The sequence below is a fragment of the Dermacentor andersoni genome, chromosome 3 (genome assembly GCF_023375885.2).
Source record: "Dermacentor andersoni chromosome 3, qqDerAnde1_hic_scaffold, whole genome shotgun sequence".
Classification (NCBI taxonomy): domain Eukaryota; kingdom Metazoa; phylum Arthropoda; class Arachnida; order Ixodida; family Ixodidae; genus Dermacentor; species Dermacentor andersoni.
Genome location: NC_092816.1, coordinates 74,159,219 through 74,181,768, shown reverse-complemented (window position 1 = coordinate 74,181,768; position 22,550 = coordinate 74,159,219). Strand labels below are relative to the sequence as shown.

At 45.2% G+C, this 22,550-nt stretch overlaps 1 protein-coding gene across 1 annotated transcript in view; it reads right to left on the bottom strand.

Annotated features, from left to right (window-relative positions):
- Positions 1 to 22,550, bottom strand: part of LOC126545110 (uncharacterized) — an 81,458-nt gene that overhangs the window by 46,078 nt on the left and 12,830 nt on the right. Inside the window, exons 6-15 of the mRNA XM_072286842.1 lie at positions 21,560 to 21,648; positions 19,737 to 19,882; positions 17,669 to 17,784; positions 16,456 to 16,546; positions 14,678 to 14,835; positions 12,607 to 12,695; positions 11,674 to 11,811; positions 10,831 to 10,993; positions 1,705 to 1,797; positions 16 to 161 (exon numbers count right to left, since the gene is read on the bottom strand). Coding sequence (XP_072142943.1) covers positions 16 to 161; positions 1,705 to 1,797; positions 10,831 to 10,993; positions 11,674 to 11,811; positions 12,607 to 12,695; positions 14,678 to 14,835; positions 16,456 to 16,546; positions 17,669 to 17,784; positions 19,737 to 19,882; positions 21,560 to 21,648 — 1,229 coding nt within the window. The remainder of the gene's footprint in view (positions 1 to 15; positions 162 to 1,704; positions 1,798 to 10,830; positions 10,994 to 11,673; positions 11,812 to 12,606; positions 12,696 to 14,677; positions 14,836 to 16,455; positions 16,547 to 17,668; positions 17,785 to 19,736; positions 19,883 to 21,559; positions 21,649 to 22,550) is intronic.

Genomic DNA, 22,550 nt, shown 5'->3' with positions numbered 1-22,550 from the left:
CGAAAGTGTACGTACCAAAAGATAAGCGTCAATAAGAGCGCGAGAAGTGCGACGAGTGCGGAGAACATGGCATGGGCCTCCAAAACCTTCGAAAGCCGAAGAAGTTCTCGTTGGAAACACAACGGCGAAATTCGGGTATCCCAAATCTCTCCTTGCACGTACTCTCAGCCAACTGCCGTGCTCGAACGGACGCTGAAGTGATCAGACTTCGTTTAAGCTTCAATCTGTTGCGGCTCGCGAGTGCTCTCTGTCCATGGGGGCGTCGATGACAATATACGAAGGATGCGGCAAAGGGTGGCGTTCGTATCGCCGTGGCAACAGATTGAAGGTTACGCTTCTCTCTCCATACAGCGCCGGCGAGCCTGCTGCGCAATACGCCCTTCGCAGGGTGTTAGGAACGCAACGCCGCGCGAGACTGGAGAGAGGAACAAATAAGCAGAGAGAGATATAGGAACTGGCCATCTATATCTGCTTCAATTTCAACACCAAGTGGATCAGTTTGATCGATAAGCCCATGAAAGACAAAAAAAAAAGGAGGAGGTGAAACAAATCTGGTGATATATGTAGTTCTGTGTATGATATGTACATATAGGGACAATTTCGCATCTATTGGGAACGAAATCAGCTTTCTATACACAAAAGAGCTCGCTTCTCGTGGGCAGACTTTATTTAATCCAGTACAACGTGGTGGCAAGCTATTTCCCAAATAGTTCACTACCTAAATAATCTGAGCCTCGAGCAATGTCTTCAGAGGATTTGTCGAAAACTGCAGCTCGGGGGATTGTTAGGTAAAGGAATAAAGGTCCCTATAGTAAAGAATGAATTAGTCCGGTGTTATCTACAACTGCGCCACATAATTAGGAATCAAAACATCATTCAAGCCACAGTAGACAGCCTGGTTCCTCTTGCGTTTTTCTAAAGATCTGGTCCGCAATATAGCCTTGTTGATTCATGACCTAAACCTTCACGAATGCTCCATGAAGGTGCTAAAAGTGCGCCATATTTACCATGCGCAACTTTTAGAGAACAGCTCATAACTATTACAAAGGTAGCGGAAAACGTCAGGGGCTTGTATAGAACAAGCACACAGCGCTAAGCGCAAACAATTTGTGAAGCAGACATTTAATTTCTTTCCTAGATTCTGACCTAGATTTATAAGCACGAACAGAGAATTATTCTGCCCAAATCATTTTAATTTGCCATCAAAAAATTTTTTTTTCTTTTTCGTTTCTTGAGACTGCAGATACGTGCTTCCGGGCATGCATATCGCATGCTGTGATTCTGGGCAAGAGCGGAGAGCGAATATTGCGAGAACTGCTCAAAGCTCTCTATATAAAAAAAGACAGCGCAAGCTCGCGTTTGCGGCGCATGAGTCTCCTTGTATTCTACACAGATAGGTTCTTTTGACACACACTCCTCATGACCATATCAAAGCAAAGAAAATCACTTAAGGGTGTTTCGAGGTGCGAAGTATTGCAAACGGTCAATCGGACATATATATATTCACGTTTCTCATGCCCTCCTTTCATTAAACAGAGGGAGAGTTGATTCTGTAGGTCGTGCCGTCACTGAGGCGTTTGTTTTTCGCGGCATCAAAATGAATGCACAGTAAAGCGCTCCAATTTGCCTAGCAAGAACTTCTTTTCAGTAAGCAAGGATAAACCTCGCTTTTTGTGCGAGACACACTCGAGATCATCCTGAAACGTTGTTTGCCGAGGGCTGACGGGTCACTGGCCGCAGAAGCAATGGACCGTCGAAAAAAGGAGACACTTGTGCAGGTTTCAACTTCAGCGGAATCTGTTGAGCAGAAGAAAGCACAAAATTTAGTGTAGTCAACAGGCATTCAAAAGCGTTGTCTTTGACAAATATCAAAACTAGTTTTAGACTGCGATTCATTGAGATTTAAAAGAGAACCAAAATAGCCTTAATGCTGCATCGAAGTGGTGTAACGTTGGGGGGATGAAACTTAATGACAAGGAAACTCAATTCCTGCGCAGAAATGATAAAAATAATCCCTGAATACGAATATCACACACGGGGCACTCCTTTAGTCGAAACCGACAGTATTATGGATCTAGATATTACGATCGCAAGCCGACTAACCTGGTCCATGCACACTGATTTACCCAGTGCATCTGCGGCTCGCAAGCTCGGTCTTTTGAATCCTTGACTAAATAATCTTCTTAAGTTACTAGCCTCATATTATAATCAGGTCACTGCTAAATTATGCATGTGTGGTGCGGAACCCTTGCACAAGAAAAGACGTCGACAATCTTGAAAAAAAAATCTAACTACTTGTATTTATCTTTATATTCATCAGGAATACGCGGTGTCTTTCCCCTGGCAACTTCATGCGAACTAATGATAGTGTTACGATCAACACACACAGAAATCTGGTCAGACAAAAGTTTGTTTGCCAGCTATGATATCATGATCTTTGGCTAAATCCCTTATCTTATCTGTAACCGTTCTCAACTGGGAATACACATTACAATTCGCACAGTTTAACCTACATCTGCAACCACGAATAAATTACAAGTATTCCCTTTTCACCAGAACAATAACAGATTAGAATCACTTTTCAAATGGCATATTTTTGTCCCACAATAGTATTATATTTTCCGTTGAAGCGACCAACCGCATATTCCCGCGCAGTTATTTGCGTACCAGTTGACGTTGGTACTTTTTTTCTTTTCGGTGATTGTTATTATGTGTTATAGTATTATTGAACATTACCATGCACTAAATATTCGTTATCAGCATACATTGTTTCCACTCCTGCTTGGGCTATGCAAAAGTTGGCCCCAATATTTCATTGTACGGACCCATGAGGTCGCTTTCGCCGTTGGTGCCACCACCGTCGTGCTGTCTCGGCATCAAGTGCGCGGAAGGTTAGAAGGTCTCTAGTGACCTGAAAGACGTGCAATGCCTTAAACTGCACAAATTTTATCAGAACGTATCTCACGATGACTGATAAAAAAAAATAAAGTGTAGCATTTACATGCAAGAAACACGATGCTATTGTGAGGCACGCCGTACTGTGGGAGTCCGGAACAATTTTGACCACCTGGGGTTCTGCCTACTCGCATCCGCAAACATCACATGCAGGACTATCAGCCATTCCAATTAGTGCTGAGTAACCATTCATGAAGGCAACTCCAAGCCACAACCGACGCAGAAGAGACGCTTCGCGTCGGTGCAGACCGGCCGCAGGTCTGACTTGAAGTGACGGGTTTAGTCTGTGCAGTCTTGTGCGCCTTGTATGTGCGGTATTCCACTCTGCTAAGGAGTTCGTGCGAGCTAGACTGGGAAGCTGTCTCGCGGCGTCGGTCCTTGAGAGAGGAAAGGGGACGCAGCTGTTATCTTGGTTTGACGTCCGAGCTGCCTTATCTGCGACAGGAGAACACTGACCACTTATTGTGCCATTGTCCCCAATTTCAAGCACAAAAGCAATATTTGTCCAACACATTGAGGAAATTAGGTGATCGTCCTCTGAGTGAACAGACAGTACTGGAGCACCGTCCCCACCAATCATGGGCCCAGAGGGCAGTGAAGGCACTTTTGTGCTTTCTCAGAATGTCCGGTTTGCGCGAGCAGCTTTAACTCAAGTAATGTCCATACACATATCTACACCTTCTCTCTCCCTTCTCTCTCTTCCCCCAGCGCAGGGTAGCCAACCAGACTCTTAACTTGTTAACATGCGTGCCTTCCTATATTCCCTCTCTCTCTCTCTCTGGGGTTCTCTAACGAGCACCTAAATGAAGGCACGCAAGTGTTACTGTATTTTCGCCCCCATGGAAATATGACCGACACAGCCGCGAACGACTCCGCGACCAAGCTCAGAAGCAGAATGCCATAATCACTACGCTACCGCGGCGGTTGCATTGACTGTCCACGTTACTGCAGCTAGCATTCAAGAATTGTAGCGGCACAAAGTATCTCTGGAGACACCTTTATTTGCGCGAAGATATTGTGATTTCTATTGCTTCGGGTTCGTTAGCAACAGCACATATGAGCGGTTCGTTCTTCTACGTATATATCATTTATTTTCATTCTCAGCTAGGACCCCTTCCCACCACCTGGCAAGCCTCACTGCTTAAAGGCCCTACTCGACATTTAGCGCTACTACTAGAGCACATCGTGCCTCGTTTACTTCAGGTTACGCACCTGCGTACAAGCCAGTGTTTTCTCAGTGGTGTTTGAGCCGTTCAGAAGTACATATAATGATTTCAGGACTACAGGAGAAGTCAGATCTACCGGCCCCTGCTCTAAAACAACTGAGCTTACTCCTCTTGCATGAATAGTACAGCAACCACGTGCACATCTATAACGATGGTTCGACTACGTCGTCCAGTTATGGTGGTGCGCTGGTTATACCAACGCGAGGAATAACACTGTGGTTCAAGACATCTCATGTAACGACCTCAACGATGGCAGAACTAATGGCTCTGCTTCGTGCACTGGAATTCATTGATTCTGAAATAACTAGAAAATGGGCTGTGTTCCCTGACTCAAAAGCGGCATTACAGTGCGTGCAGTCAGTTCTCCGACGCGGATGTCATGAACAGCTGACATACGAAATCGTCACCATCACGTCCAGCAAAAAGGCCAAGAGGTTGTCTTTCAATGGGTACTTGGCCATTGTGGAACCAGTGGCAATGATTCCACCGATAACCCTGCTCTCACACCACATCAAGAGCATAGCGTTCCTATTCCGCTTGCCAGGGCAGCCGCCGCAAGGCTGCTTCGACACCTGGCACGCAGTCTCTCACTGACCGAGTGGAACTCACCAAACTTAAGACTTAAACGACTGCATCGATTAAACCCCTCACTGCAACTCCGACCTCCATTCGGACTTCTTCGACGTGAAGCTACGTTTCTCTGTCGCCTTTGCTTAGGAGTTGCCTTCACAAAGGCATACTCTACATTAATTTGAGTGACCGACAGTGCAGCGTGCAAGGTCTGCGGCACCGAAGAAAATATCGACCACCGGCTGTGCCACTGTCCACGATATGCCCCAGAAACACAAGAACTTGCTCTCTCCAAAAACTGGACAATCGGTCGCTTTTTGTACAGGTGCTGCTGGAACACCTCCCCCACCGCTCGTCGGTCCATAAAGCGGTGAAGGTAGTTTTGTGCTTCTTGAGAACAACTGGCTTGTGTGAAGGTCTGCGACTATTAGTGCAATTACTATTAGACCACACGCGTCATCGAACTCAACGCTAATTTCCTTCTTTCCTTCTCTCTTCTCTCTCCTTGTCATCTTTGTTTTCCGCTTTCCCATTCCCCCGGTGTAGGGTAGGCAACCGGACTTTATTCTGGCTAACCTCCTTGCCTTCTGCTTTTCTCTTTCCTTCCTTCATTGTTAGCAAGGCGAGTGCGAATTCACACTTTTATCCGTAAATTACTGCCTTGCGACGCGCCTCTAGTTCAGAACGTCTGATAGCGCTGATATGCACGGTTTAAGCTTGTAAATGTATGGGGGATTTCTATAGACGTGCCCATCCTGTACCTCTTCTACACAATCTCTCTCTATCTCTCTCTCTCTCTCTCTATTTAGTGGCTACATAGCATCGAACTGTTGTGTTGAGGGTTCCGGGTTTGAAACCAACCGTTGGACATATACTTTAATTATTTTCTTGTTTTTATTTCGCGCGAGAACGCGAGGTTTCAGGGTAGCTATATCAGCAGCAGCTTGCCAAAGTGGAGGCAAATAGGCTAAGAATGCTAACCGCATTAAAAGCGAATAATCCAAATGAACAGGCACATCACGCCACTAAATCGACTCTGCAGCAGAGCCCTAGATCAACGTTCTGCCTTGCCCTGCTGGCATGAACGTTGTGCGCAAAAACGCTGGCTTTTCTGCTGCAAGGCTGCGTGCGCAACACCCCCGTGGCGCATACTGTGGTCTGAGCGGATTGGGCAGCGCACTTCGAGCTACAAACGGTGACGGTTTTCAAGCTGCCTTTTCTCGTGCACCGTTGAAGGGGAACCACGCGCCGATGGCGGCGCTCTTCATCACGCTAGCGTAAAGTTACTCTATATGGCTCCTGCAGGGAGCCAGCCATATACACTAACTCTACATTAGCGTAGAAAGCCTTCCACACCTATACGCATTGCTTGAGCCTGTGTGCGGGGAGTAGAGGTATGGGGGGGGGGGGGGGGGTAAAGCCTGTGCACGCCAGCGTTGTGAGGCACCCAGTAGTTGTGAGGGCGTTGTTTCTTTTGCGCAGCCGCAGGTTCCTCGTCGCACTAGGATGTCGCCCCTGTGCGTTCTTAAAACATTGTCTCAGGAGATTGAGTTCAAGGCTAAACTTTGCTATCTCTTTCAGTGCTTCGTATTTTTGGGCGAAACTGATTCTTATTCAGATAGCAATCATGCGGATGCTCGAGGCGCATTTGAGTCGTCGGTGTATCCGCGGCCGTTTCCACTGACCATGTCGTGAGTTTCCGCTCGATTGCACATGAAAAAGAACAATAAAACAAAGTGAGCGCAGCATCAGTGACATTCCCAATCACCTCGATGCCGTTCATGATTGCTGCCTTCTGCAGCAAGCATGAACGTTGTGCGCACGCGCACCATAAACACACTAGCGTTCCCGTTGAGCTGCTGTGTCATGAGTCTGAGCGCAACGGGCAGTAAACATCAAACTAGCGGTAACCATTATTTCACAGGGCGCTGAATAACGTTAAACGGTTTCCCGTCGGTCTCATCTCATTCAACATCGTGGTGCGACGCCTGTGATGCCACTGTTGGTGTTCCTCATTGGGCCAGTGTTGTGAGATGCCTGGTATCTTCGAGTGTGCTGTTTTTCAGCGCAGCAGGAGTTTCCTTGCGTGTTGCGTCGCGCTAAAATGTCGCACCCAAGTATAGGAAAATACACCTGCTAAGGATCTCAAACACAACCCTGAACCATGCCATCACTGTCAATGCTTCACCCTTCGGGCGACACTGCTAACTTTCTCAGTAAATTATAGAGGCGGCAATGGAAATATTAACCTCCATGCCGATTCGTCATCACGAGGTACGATGATTATTTTCTTCTGTCCGTCCGTCCGTCCGTCCGTCCGTCCGTCCGTCCGTCCGTCCGTCCGTCCGTCCGTCCGTCTGTCCGGCTGTCTGTCTGTCTGTCTGTCTGTCTGTCTGTCTGTCTGTCTGTCTGTCTGTCTGTCTGTCTGTCTGTCTGTCTGTCTGTCTGTCTGTCTGTCCGTCCGTCCGTCCGTCCGTCCGTCCGTCCGTCCGTCCGTCCGTCCGTCCGTCCGTCCGTCCGTCCGTCCGTCCGTCCGTCCGTCCGTCCGTCTGTCTGTCTGTCTGTCTGTCTGTCTGTCTGTCTGTCTGTCTGTCTGTCTGTCTGTCTGTCTGTCTGTCTGTCTGTCTGTCTGTCATTTTCCAGCCACCTTGTGTCACTTGGTCAATGGCCTAGCGGATAGAGCATCACGCTGCTGTGATGCCAACCGCGTTAGAAACCAATAATGGGGGGCAAACTTGGGTCATGGATTTTTTTACTTCGTGAAAGAGGTTTAACGGCGTCATCCGTTGACCGGTTTCACGCCTAGTTTGGTTACTTGGTGTACGCCACTAATGTGCCACTCTTCAATAGCTAACCCCAACTTAGATCTCTGGACATAGGTCGGCAGTGTAGGAGAGTGCTCACTCACACGTACTCATCATAATTTTTCCCAGGCCCCGCAATCAGTCACGTTCACGCTCACCTCCACTCACACTCAAAATCGCTCACTCATGTCCACACTCACCTCCACTCACACTCACTGGCACTCACTCGCGCTCGCACTCACTTCCGCTAACACTTATACAGGCACTTACTCGCACTGATATTCACAGGCACTTACTAGCGTGCGCAATCGCCTCTTCTCCACTCGCTGGCATCTCGCTCGTCCTCACTTCCACTCACACTCACTGGCACTCACTCGCACTCACCTCCACTCACATCACTGGCACTCACCTTCACTCACAATGACTAGCAACCAGCTCCACTCACCTCCACTCACTTGCACTCGCACTCGCTTCCACTCACCTCCACTCACACTCATTGCACTCATTTGCACTAACATTCACTCACAATCACTGGCACTCACTCGCACTCAGCTCCACTCACCTCCACTCACACTCACTGTCACTCACTTACACTCGCACTCGCTTCCACTCACCTTCACTCACAATCACTGGCATTCACTCGCACTCAGCTCCACTCACACTCACTGTCACTCACTTGCACTCGCTTCCACCCACCTCCACTCACACTCATTGCACTCACTCTCACTCACCTCCACTCACAATCACTGGCACTCACTCGAACTTGCTTCCACTCACACTCACTGGCACTCACTCGTACTCGCACGTACGCATTTGAAGTGAGTGTAAGTGAGTGTGAGTGAGTGAGTGTGAGTGAGTGTGAGTGATTGTGTGTGAGTGTGAGTGAGTGCACTCACGAGTGAGTGTGCCAACCTGTGTTACTGGGTACGTGAAACTAGGTTTGTACCGCTCTTCAATGGAACCTCTTTCACTCGAACTTGATTGACTGTGCATGTTCAAATAAAGGTGTTCCAATTTTCAACTATCCTCTTTGAGGCTAACAAGGGTCATTAGGCATGTGCCATGGAATAAGTGCCACTTTTCTATGATAAAATCATGTAAATTTCTCCGATGGTGTCCAGAGTGGAACCTGCCTCGTAAATAGTCAACCTTGCCTGGATATATATTCACACAATCGTCGATCATCAATTTCGCTGCGGTGGCGCTAGATGGAGCAGCGTGTCTAGAGAAAATAGAGTTGCTCTATATGGCTCGGTGCGGGAGCTATATACAGTAACTCTAAGATAGAAGCGCGAGAAAGCCTCCTGGCTGCATAAACGCCTTACATATAGGGCGTTTGGGCGGTTTCGACACGGTAGGTCCCTACATTTCTTCACTGCTAGTCGCAGCAAGGTCGACATTCATGTTAGATGGGTTGTGCCAGATTTGTTAAGAATTACTCCATTTGACATGGGCACACCGCATCGCTGTTAGAGGAAGTATTTCAGAGTTCTTTGAAACGATTAGCTCAGGCCAACAAGGCGACTTCTCTGTTTATATGTCCATTAAACGGTGAATTGCATTCGTTGGTAAATTGCTAAAACACTTTAGATTTCTGATTCGAAATAAACCGTCCGAACTTAATGAGATATTGCTTCAGAATGTTATTTCAAGAATTCAAATATTTTTTGGTAGAATGTTCAAATCGTGAAACAGGAAAACACTTAGACATAGTTGAAATATAACAGTAAGAAACAAAATATGCCACCCTTACGTGACGTTCACTTCATAGAGCACCTAATGCAACCTGACTGTACATCTAGCAATGCCAATAAATAATGTCTATTTTATGAAAATAATGGTCGCAAAGCCTAAATTCTCCCCCTCTAAGCACTATATTCCGCGTATTAAATAAATTTCAGATATTTTCTTTTGTTTCCAAGTTAGATATGTGCTCAGCGCCGAGGCAGTCTAATATTTTGGCATTATTGCAATAGCAATTATACGGACCCTCCAGGCGCATTTCTTCCGTCGCTGTCGGCATCGCCGTGAGGTTCCGTAGCAAATCCGAGGGCGATAAAATTGCCTCAACTCTCCGTGTGCTTTATGTGCGATTGAAATTGCGTGAGGATGAGGCGGCGATCGCCGCTCAATCTTGCGCAGGCAAGCGAGGAAAGCGGTGAGGAAGAGCGCCGTCTTGCGTCGTTCGCTAGGATGCGGGGGCAGGGTACGGAGGGGGCGGGGAGCGTTCTACTCCGTGCCGCTGTATCTTGAAAGCCATCTGCGACGGGAACAGAGTCCGCCGTGGTGCTGTGTTTTCAAGCCTTAGTTCACGTCGATGCGAGACGCAGGAGGAAGGTCAATTCGCTCGCTGCTGCTGCTGCTGCTGCGTTTCCTCAGTCCAGCGTTTTGACAGCGAGTTTCCGCGGTGATCGAGTGAGATCTGTTCATGTTTGCTTGCGCACGCGGGACACAAGGCTTGTTAATTTAGTTAGGAAGCGCCTCGTTTAGATGTTTATACGGCCGATAAAACTATTATTCTTAATTCGTATAGCTATATAGTAATTTGCTGTCGCAATCAATGCTTAGCCTTTCGAGCGAAACTGTCACTTTTTTCCGCGACCTTAAACAAATCATTATGAGTCTATATCGACCATCCGTTGGTTGACGGCACTCTCTGTTTTTATTTCAGTACAATAAGCATTATTCATATCCGCAGTGCTTTAATCTAGAAAGATACCATCTTCTCTTTCATATGGATGTCCAGATCAATATCGTCGATCCATGCCTAAATTTATTGGACGCAAATAAAAGCTAATAATGGTGCTTTAGAGGGCGTATGAGCCAGACTAGTCGTGTAATCCCCCCCTTGAAAAAAAGAAATCGATTTCTTCAAAGCCAGCAATAGTGATTCCAAAGAAAGCCTTTTCATATGGGCTGTGCACATGACAGATTCAGAAAGGCAACAGCGAGTTTTCATCCCCCCTGCTTTTAAAGCTACACTCTAACGACCCCAAGGGCATTTAATAAATAGCCTGGGCAAGCTTTGTAGATGAGGACGCAGTGAACTTTACGTCATTATAACATTATTCGGTGAGTGCTCAAAGTAGTTTTGTATAAGCTCTGAAGTTAGCCCTGTATGTCATTCTTTTGTCTGTGAAGTAGCTGACGTAGCGGTATCCTGATGTTTTATTCGTTACCCAAAAGAAAAAACTTGGCATAGCGGATTGTATTGCAGCATATCTTCACGGATGTCTGCAGTAGAGCTAATAGGTAAAAAGTTCTTTAACACTTGCCATTGTTTCAGGGCACGTCTCAAACCTAACGTGCTGAAGCAGAGAAGCGAGAGTTGTCTTGGCTTGGATCATAGCGAGACGCATGCCGACACAGTTGCGTGGACCCGCTCCGAAAGGCAGGTATGTGAACGGCCTTATAGCGTCCTTGTTCTCCGGCATGAACCTGTCGGCCAGTGTGAAGTATAAAATGTCATTCGTGAGCACTTTCAGCTAGGTACGCCATAAACAAGAACTGTGCGTGGTGCAAAAGCGTAATTTACAACACCGGCGCCACCAACCAAATGCGCGTGAAGCGCGAAACATAAAGAAACGAAACTAAGTCCAAGTTTGTTCCACCTTTGCTGGACAGGCATCCAGGTGTGAAAAGGCGAGAGCAGCGAACAAATACAAGCCGTGCACCACCTACCATATTAAGTATAATGGGAACGCACATTCTCTTTTAAAGTGCACTTACCACCGCTACTTGCGCGAAGCTGTTGACTTTCACAGCTGAGCTACTCACTCTGACACACATCGCTATTCAAGTTGCAAAATTTCTCGGGTCCGCGATGCTCCAAGCAAGACAGCGTGGTCACGAGTTAACATAGCGTGCTGGCCCGCTGGCTGGCTTGGACCAAACTGTTGGTGGGAGGCCTGAGTGTTTTTATTCTAACTTGTTTAAGACGCAATAATAAGACCTCAACACGGTCATCAATGTAAGATATAAATGAGAGAACTTTCCACCAATATTTGACTTTTGTATGCTTCAACCGGCCCGCCGTGATGGCAGGATGCGGGTAAACAAAATTGCGAGAAGCAAGGAATTAGCACGCATGTTGGATTGATAACATAATGACCGCGTACCTGTCTGGATTGAAATTCTCCGGTTCAGGGAAGTATTCCGGATCGTGGTGGATTCCAGCCAAGGGAATGTCGACGCTCATCCCTGGCTTGAAGTGGATGCCAGCCACTGTAGTTTCTTCGGTGCAGAGACGCATGGTTCTGTGGTATGAAGGTCCGATTTGAAATTGCGGCAGTTCTGCACTACGAACATATTCGCGTTTGATAAACATTTGTATTAGACCACCTGATGACATTGTTTGTTCAAAAGTGCTGCCTGATCGTAACATTCACTAACTAAGCATTCTAACTCGACGCATTCATTGCACTGCCTTGAATTGTCAGCCCATGCGTGCATAGCGAACTGTCTTATTTTCTATTTTATCTTTATGTCTGAGAAAATTATAAATGTTCGTGACTGATGTTACTTAATTTGTCGTACTACGTATTATGACTGTCACATATAGGCTTTGCTTCTTATAACAAAAAGATGAAAACAAAGAAAGTAATGCCTTAGACAAGGCATTATACTCTTTGCAGGTTATTTTATAAAATATGCATTATGAGTAAAACATGACCGAACTATCTGAACACGTACTGCTCTCACACCATGGACGCCCACGCAATAATGGAACATATTGATCAACCACGTATCAGCAGTCTTGACAACATTGTTATGAGATGACTCCTTTGATCAATCGTAGCATTGGTCAGGTTATTCCCGTTACATTTAAAGATATGCCCTGATCTTTCACATTTATGCAGCTTCGTAAACACCCACCTTTCAAAAGATATTCTGTTTGTTATAGCGGCGTGTTGGAGCACCACCTACATATTCGCACACGCGACCGCATAGGACCCTAATGTGGCTACATGTGGTCTTACTCTTTTGCTTTGTGCTGGAAATGAGTGAATGTTAATGAAAGAGATACTGAAACACGTTTTCATCATGCTCACATTGAGTCGGGAGTGCAAAGTCTCAAAGCCTCCTTGAAGCAAGCTTCGAGATAAGGCATCTCCTGCATAGAATCGTAGGTGACTTCTCCCTGAAAAGAAATGAAAAAAATAGACAAAAAACCTTCTCATTTGCTTTTTGACTTCCATATTCGGTAAGTTAAATATACTCATAGCATACGCTACGCGTTCTCTTGATTGGCTGCGTTTCCTAAATTGCATGAGCCCATTAGACGGGCTCCTGCATTCTGAATTCAAACACATTGATTGACGTTTAAGTCCTCTTCCTGAAAGAAAAGAAACAAGCGCATGGGGTTGAAAAGACCACACACCTAGACTTTTGTGGTTCAAAAGGGCAAGAAGACCATGGTGGCCTCAATACCCCAGTGACAAGGCATAGCTGGAGTAACTGGGGCTGTCGGGTGAGCTTCAACGTGGCCGACGCGCGAAAAGCTCCGCTCCTATTTTTCGCCACCAGCGCCGGACAGTGCCGGTAAAGCGTGCCAGCATTACTGGCATGGATATGGCCTAGCGAGAGCAGGTGCCCGTCGAGTGCACGGCTGTCTGCGCATGCGTGACGGCTGCTATGGAAACTAGCGCCCTCGGTGCAGTTACGGCCGGTTGTGGTGTACAGCCGTAGAGCATAAAATTTTCGCCGAACTTCACAGCGTCCACGGGACATAGCTACCTTCGGTAGGCGTAATTCACTGTTCTCAGAACGATGAAGCATAACTAGCCCTTGAGAGACCGAGCATAAATATGTTTACTACAAAGGAGAATGGCAAGCAGATGAGAAGGAACAGAAGGATACGAAAGTTAGTCAGTGCAAAGAACCGCTGTTTTACGCTGGTACTGGAAGATAATGGTAATAAAGGAAACTAAATATCATAGGAAGAAAACCCGTTCAGAATAAACATAGGTAAAGTGAAAGATTCCAATAAACGCTATACTGTGCTCTGTCATGCACAAAGTCCTCATGTCTTCGAGAAGAGGAGCAACGCGTTTTACGCTTTCTGTGTTGGGCACCAGTGTCCCAGGATTTTGTTACCTGCCAAGGGCCTTTCGTCCAGTCTATCCAGCGTAGTTGAGGGCCCTTTTCTGGCCAGATTATGGTGAGCGGATTCACACAGAAAATGTCTGATGGTCTCCTCGCAGCAGCAGAGGCCGCTCCACAGCGGAATACGTTGGAATTCATGAACGCCACGCCGAGCCGCAGGCGACACAGGTGTGTTGTTTCAGCTTGTGGTATTTTGGCGCAAAATGAGCTGCATATGGGGATCGATGCCATGCAGACGAGTGCTTGTAAATTCGAGCGAGCTTCACTGTCCGAAAGCAAAAGTGTGGTGCAGGAAAAGTCTACTTAAAGGCCGCACTTATGACACCCTACTTATGTCCAAAAGTAGGGTTGCCCGCCAAAACCGAATTCTTGCAGCTACATTCATTCCAGCCTGTGGCATTCGTGTACAGTCGACATCATCGTGGGCAGTTCGGGGTGTCTCACCCGCATAGCCATTACCAGAGATGCAACAGTGTTACGACATCCACTAATCCACACAGCATCCCCACAATATCTACGCCGCCCTTTCAAGATGTTCAGCCACTAATAAACACAGATGTTTCACTTATCAGCTAAATGCAGGTAAAGCAGGTTGATCTGAACAACTAGTTGTTTATTGGTTTTGTGGCGAAACCGCGACATATCGCACTCAATCAGCTTAAAAAAAGACGGCGCACAATAGCAGGGCGGTGGGAGTTGGGGAATCGTGACGCACTACTATTTCAACAAGGATTTATTGCGAGCCAAATGAGCTAGCGTTTAAGGAATGTACTTGATAAAACAGCCAGGCATAATGACAAATAACAATTCAACTCTTCATGGCTGCCAATATAGGCGTCGCCTATGTATGTAGAAAGTCAAAATTGAAGTATTTAATTCAGGGGGTACCAGCTTCGTTAACGTTAAGATAACGGCACTTCCGTTTACAGCTTTCAAGAATTCTCACCCGCTCCATGCAGCTGTTTCCTTTACATGCGTGATATACACAAGATAGCCTTCAGAAAATTCATCCCGTACCTCCGAGAGTGCCTTGTCTACTTCCGCAATGACTTTGTCTTGACATTCGGGATTGAGGGCGAGGTAGTAAGTGGTAGTACTAAGCGCCGTCGAGACTGTCTCCACACCGGCAACGAAGAATACCAACCCCTGGGCAGTTATTTCTTCCAGTGACATCTCTGAAAAATGTGTTTACAAATTTACAAATCAGTCGCTTTTTTTTTCATTCAGATCACTTACGGGCGGAAAATATTTAGATTATTTGAGCGAAAGTTGACGGTTGACTAAATATGAACACATGCAGCTACATGCGCGTAAAATTCAGCGCTAAGGAAATAAGAAGCAATATGGAATGACGAAGAAAACGAATAACTTGAGTTTGAGGGTCAGGGGAAGCGATAATGTTTGAAGCGACAAGTCTTGATGACGTACAGTGATGACACTTTTGGGGAAGCCAATAATCCGAGGTAGTTTTCCTTAACGCTAATAGTGAGAGGTCAGCATGAAAACAGGACATGCGGTGTAGTCGCATTCATTTTTTTTTTCATTTCATCATTATCATGCTAGCATTTTTACAAGTGTGGGGTCCGAAAAAGCCTGATCGCTAGTTTCAGTTATGCCGAAACATGGAAGCAAAACGTAGCATAACCAGAACACATGATATGACTAACGGCAAGTAATTGCTGCAACGAATTTACTTTGACAAGTCCATTCTGTGCTTATATATTCAATTTTTTTAAAGAGAACTTGATTTCAGAAAAACTTCCGCAAGGACCTTTGCTTACAAAACCCTGCAAACCTCTGTGTTCAGCTATGTTTCATTTAAATGGTTACTCACAAACTTAGCTTGCAGGAATTGCCAGCTCATTGACGGCCTATTATTTTAAGGTTTTCTTTCATTATCAATGTTATTTATTCACTTTGAGCTTGAGCAGTGTGTCACTTGAGCAACAGAAGCCTTATGTCAGCGTGTATAATTACATAGGCCAAAAGAGAAGTCCGAGCCTACTCTGTCGTACCTGCATTGTGACTGCACGTTTCTCTTCAATTGGAACCGAATAGCCAAAGAAAATTCTTTTGTGGGTGTACTGTTCATTGTGACATTTTTTATATATGTTCAAAAGTGTGGAAATTGTCGCAGACGTCATTTGTGCCTCTGCTCTTACATGCCCTGTAAATTTACATAAGGCTTAAGTTGGAGTGGTGGGCAGAAAACTGTGGGGGAAAACATTTGAAATAACGAAGAAGCCCGGGCTAGTCGGAGACATATATCGGTCTTATAGAAATTCGGGCACGACGACAAAGAAAAGAAAGTGTGGCTAAGACTCCTCCTACATATTGTCTTACGTCCCAAGCCTCAAGATTACCTAACGACATTTAGAAGAAACAGAATTTGCATATGCGATTAGGAAGAATCGCTTGCAACCTGTCTAGCCGTGTGTCCTTTCTCCTAGGCATTTCGCGGCGCACTTAAAAGGTTATCAGTTAACAGTAACAGTTAACATAGACAATACAGAATCCTTTTTTTCCAAAGCCCTGCAAACTTTAGCACGTACTCAGGTTCACTACATTAGCAAAGAGTGACGACAATAAACTTTGCCACCTTCTAGAGCGTTAGGTAGCAGCATAAAGCACAATCATCACAAAGCATTACAAAACACCTGTAGATAGCTGTAACGCGGCTTTCAGGAGACGGAAAGCCCTTGAAAAAAAAAACTGCAAGCTCTTGAAAGGCAAGGATTTTATGAGCCCTCGAAATCATTTGCTTCAGAACATTACGACAAAACGAGAACACTTACTGTTTGCTGTAGCATTCTCGAGCTTTTTCTGTGAATTATCTTCCCAGCTGTACTCGGCGTCCATAAAGATTTGAAGGAAGTCGTCTTCTATCTGCAGTCAAAGAAGCAAAAAACTTGAAGCAGCAAGCTTGTGCATTCATTTCATCTCGACCGTGTAACTGAATGTGTGTACATGAAACCAATCGTGTTGTGCAACTAAAGTGATTGCGCAATATTTTCGTGCTCTTCGTTTTCGTTCCAAAAACAGGGCAAAACAAACGTTTGATTTCGTATAGCCTGGGAAAATTGTTGTTGACGCCAGAGTCTCTTATATTGTTGGAGTCTTAATCCGCTGAAGCCGCCCGTGCGAGTTTCTTAACATTCGCTGCGCAGGTTCCGAAGGCCTTAATACAGGTGTGTGAGGCTTGTCTCGAGCTTGACTTGGCCTAAAAGATGGTTATGTCTGAGCAGATAAAGTTGTCTTAATATGAGGTGCTAGCAAAAATATTTATTGGCCCGCACTTCCGGTCTTTCAACCTTGTTTTATAAGGTCAATCCTCCACCTTTCTATTAAGGTTACTCACATAAATTTCAACAAGTGAGCGCGGAAAACAGACACAGCCCATTGAAAATGACTCACAGTGACCGCTGATTTTTACATCTGTCCTGCAGCTGTCGCGGCTCACCGATTCTTTTTACATTTGCCATTATTTTGCAATTCATTATCCAAATATAGAGCAGTGACGCGAAGTTGGAACTTACGTCACTAATTTACGTGCAACGTGAACACAGCTCAGGTTTGACTGCAGCGTCGGCATTGAACGGTGTCAAATGGCGCAAACACGTAATGTCAGAAATGCGTCAATGAAAGTCACATTTTTACTTGTGGCTGCAAATAAATATGTAGCTGAAATGTTGGTAAAGCGAATTACGAGTAGGGGCATCAATTACCACGTTCAAAAAGCTTTGAAGGAACTTTCAATATACGATTCCCATGTAAGTTTCAAAATACTGAAACGTGAATAGCGCGTTCTATCGTAACTTGCACCACCTTATGCGCACTTCGTTGAAACCTCCACGTAGCTGCGACTACGCTTCATGCGTCACGTATACTGATAATTCGACTTAAGTGTGAGCTTCATGCTTGAATAGTGGCTGGCATTTATACGTCGCGCGAAAGGGTGCTAATGTTCATAAATCATAAACACCTCCATCCAACTGTTCATCACTTCACCTTGTTCTTTGACTTTCGATCTTCAATCAAGAGCGAGACGAACGCCTTGAACAAATCGGTGGATGACTTCGGAGGGTAATCAGGTTTCAGAATCTTGCACAAACTTGGCATGAGAACTGGAAGAATTGGGAAACAAATTGTGAACTTTCTCATCCCGTTCATCGACAGCGCAAAAAAAAAAACAGATTAAATCATGGATGCTCGAGTACTTGTGTTGCAAAATTTTGCCTGGCGGCTATTCAGGGAGCGCGCATATGCCACGTCAGCAAACTATTTACGCAAACGCACGAAGGTTATAGCTGTCTTAAAGAAAAGGTAATTTCTTTCCTAAAAATTACAAACACATAAGTTTCCTTTCACTTTAGATAGCCACTCCGCTCCTTCAATACTTCCTGGGGCTCGAGTACTTCAGGGCCACTTTAGCAGTCAAAAAAAGTAAGTGAACCGAAGGCCTTTTCTGCGACTTTTCTGGTTATATATAATTGCGATGTACAGCGCACCAACATTCCCAACTTAGACGCGTGCTTAGTGACACCCTTATTACGGACGACAGCCATCGGAATAGTAAAAGGATGCCGCGTGTATAGAGGTGGACATCTTGTAGTAAATACCACAAATTCACATTACCTCTCTACGCTCACCTGTGGGCTTCTGGCTTCACAAACTGCAGGGCACGTTGCAGATAATGTAATACTGCTAAGATATATTGATCGTAGTGAGAGCACATTTGTAGGATTCCTGAGCGTCACATTCAAGCCTAAAGCGCCTGACATTGGAATGTGACTGAGGGGCCAAATTCACAAAGCCTTTTTTCATAAATGTGATTCGTTATTAGCCAGCCGCCTTTGCTAATAATACGTCGAACATGAGGATTGGCCCAATTTCTATTCTTACGATCAATTATTTGTAGGGTGAGAGCATTTTGTAAAAACCGGGGTTTCCAATCGAAAGCTAGAAGCCCCGAGCAGTATCGTGCAGTTAGTTCAATGGCAGAACAAATTATATTCATAGGGAGGTGTGCTTATGGCGCTGCTCATAGACAGCGTATACTGAGCAATGAGCATGTTAATGGAAAGCCGGCTTTCAAGGTTATAAATGCGCCTACATGTTACTCAAGGAGAGCTCTCGTACAACATTTAGCAGAATACGAAGTCGTTTTACCTTCATAAGGTCGTAAGACTTCTTCCTTGAATGTCTTGATTCGTATTTGCAGAACTGCGGTTTCATTTAGCGCGAGAAATATGCTCCCGGCTTAAAAGCAAAAAAAAAAAAAATGCCAGTGCAACCAACTTACTTCTTCGTTCTCAGAGGATTTATGCATGGCGACATTGCTGCTTCCCGTTACCTCAATTCTTCGGTATGTGACATAGATATAAGCATGAACGATTCATTGAAGAAGTCTGCGTAATGATATATATCTATTACAGTGGCGTGACACAATTTCTGCTAGTCACCAACACATACGTTAGTACCATATTGCCACGTTCTTTTGACGGTGAAGAACCACAGTGGCACAACTGGAATTCACGAAACTGACTGCTTATGTGGCGAACTTGCACCCACAAAACAAGTAACACTAAGAGCACAGCGAAGCGACAAGTACGGTCACTAATTGCCAAAATCTGGTTGGAGGGCCAAGCGCGTCGGCTATTTGAACATGACTCGTTAAATAGCCTAGCGGAATCTCTGGTGCTTGGTTGTGTTCTAGAATGTTCATCTGTATTCGCGTCATGCGTACAATACGATAACGCAAGGTTCGGCGACACATAGGCAAGAACTATAAACGGCGACAGCATTCGAGGGGGTTCAGATACAGGGATACGTGCCTTGCGCTGAGCGACAACATTGTAATACTTGTTAGCTTGTGATAAATGGCCGCCGAGAACACACGAACGATGCACACGTGTCATTATTGCTCCAATGCACAAAGAAAGTACAAGGGAAAAAGCTTGAGGAATATGTTTTCTACTTCGCTAGATCCTTACTGTATAGCCAAAGTTAGTGACACATGCTAATGGAATGATATGTGTCTCTCGTTTCCTCTAAGCAGAAAATACGCGTTACTCACATAACATCAGTGCTCTCCAGCCACCCGCATTCATATAAATACCCTCTAGAGATTTTACGATAGGATGGTTGGTGTCTTTCTCGCTGTTGATATCAATACTGTAGTTCAAAGCAGCCGTGATGTCGAGTGCCGTGTGTGTGGCGAGCCTGCAACAAAAAAAAAAAAAACTTTTTTTTTTCACATTGTTCCAATGTGAAAGTTAAGCCTATGCATGCACGAAAGTTTAAAATGCGAATCACTTGGGTAAGTATGGATCCATATGCACCACAATATGTAACTGCATGCAAAGTAACATGTAACTGCATGCGCCTGTGACGTCGTGTCAGTTCTCGCGTGCTAGGCGACAGCTGCGATGGACAGCGGACACCGGCGGCGACGGCGGACTCCATCGCCAATCGAAACTGCTTTTGGAATAAGCCCATACCAGCGTACGCTGTAAGAAAAAGCTTACACTCTTTAAGTTGTACCTTGTCACCTAGCAATGCCCGACACGTGTCTTGTTTTTTCTTCCTTTCTTGAAAACTCCACTTGCTGCTTTCCTCTCAAGAATACTATGTCACGCTGATGATGCTTATATCATTCATGATCTGGAAAAATTCGGCAGGGACACTTAAGAGGAAGCTTTAGCTCGGGCCCAACTGCGACGCGGCCTATTCAAATACATGTAAAACGCAAAAACGTTTTTCGAAATAACCCCTTGAGAGATCTTAGTAAAATTTGTTGCATTTGAGAGAGAAAGTTAAATTCTAGTGACTGTTGGAAGCGGAATTTCGATTTAGGTACTGAGTTAAAAAAAAAGATTTTCAGAAATTCAATAGATTGAAAAAAATAGAAGCACGAAGTTTACAAATTCACAGCTCCGCATCAAGAACAGATATCGCGGTTCTGTAAATGGCATCCGTTATGTAATTGAAAGCGAACAAATTCGATATGTCATTTTATATCTTACATAAATTGGGAGCGTTGTTTACAAGGGTTCTGAAAAAGCTGTATTTCTATATTACTAAACTTTTTTAATTTATGTGTGGCATACCAATTTTGTCCGCTTTAGATGCACTATTAGATGCAATTCACAGAATTGTGATATCATGTTTCGTTGCTGAGTTACAAAGTTGTAAACTTGATAGTTTCGTTTTCTGAAAGTTTGCGATTTTTGCCAATTTTTAATAAAAGATTGACGACCTAAACCGAAAATTCGAAACCAGCAGTCACTAGATTTTAAGTTTTCCTTTTGAATGCAACAAACCTCGTGAAATTTGGTGCCGTGGTTGTCGAGAAAAACGAATTCTCCTTTTACATGTATTTAGATAGGAGCACCCGAGCTAAAGCTTCCTCTTAAGACTGCTTACGTGTGGGAACGCGGAAGCATTATAGTCGCTTTGGTGAAATGTTTTTTTCCTGCGCTTTCCGTGTGCGCAAAAGCTCTCTGCCTGCGTTTTAACTGTGCCTCGGTAAGGCCATATGAAAACGCGCCAAGCGTCTCAATGCGCTCGCTTGCCCGCGAGGAGTTCATAACTCAAAAGACCGCTCAGCGGCATTCACTTGAGAATTTACGCTTTTTTTATTTTATAAACTCAATTTATACAGCGCCACCTCCTACCCGTCACTTGTCCAACGACTCACACACTAGGCCACACGTTTAGTCAGCCAGGTGGCTACGACGTACACAATGACGCACGCACTAGGCACGCATTTAGTCAACCACAACCGTGGAGCCGTCGTGGCATTTTCAGAATGGGACGTTCGTACACTCGAGGCGTAAAACCTCCTTACCAGGAGACATCTACAATATGAAGAACGAATCGCAGCTGATAATAACGCACCCGCTGAAGTCCACGGGCTTATTCTGAGCTGCCGCATCCTTGACTCGTGACGTCATCTTTCTAAGAACGCTTTTCGCCTTCTTCAAGATCTGAAATTCATAAAACTATTGTCAAAACTATTGTTGAAGATGGAAAGGCACATAATGCTGTATTTTACAGCAAAGCTTTTAGTGTGACTAGAAGTGCTCAAAAACATTATGTGCCGGCCCACTCGTGGTCCTGAAACAACAATGTCACTCACCGACCTCACATTCAAATCAAATGCGGAATATGTTAGGTGTGATATGCTAGTATATCTTGACATGTGCGGGTTGATTAGGGCACGGGGCTAAATAAATATTGCTAAGCTCTCGTTTTGGGCCTGTTTCAAGGTTTTATATGAAACGCTATGTTTCCCCGCTGACCGGGTTGAATGAAAAGTAGGAAGCGATTCTATATATGTAGGGGTACACGGGCCTTACGCAACTGCTCTAAAGTAATATATGCCAACAAGTGCGAAACGGTCCTACGTCGACGCGCCCTTATTGGTGGCTGGGAACGCAAGAGCACACTGGCTCGTAAACACCAAGCGGGGCAGTGTCAAAATAAAGTGATGAGACAGCAACGCAAATAGACCGCGTCATTTACGGGTGCAAACAAGTACTTTGAGAAACACTTCGTACACAGTAGTGCGCGCTAGGTTCGGTGACTAGTGTGAACGATATACGTTTCAAAAAGGCGTGTCTGTGGTCTTGGGGTGCCACACGTGTCAGTTGAGTGAGGTTCTTTGCAATCAATACATTTCAGCTTCCTCGCATACTTGATTAGCATATACATGGTTTTCAAATACACGTCCGAGCGATGGCTCCTTGTGGCTAACAGAACGCGAGCTCAAATGTCGTCATGCTTTTGCTGGCTGCAAACGCCGGAAGCAGTTTGAGGAACCAGGAACACGCTATGGACGCCATATTTTTTACACCCACCTATAGTCTCTAAACAGCAAAAGCGTTCC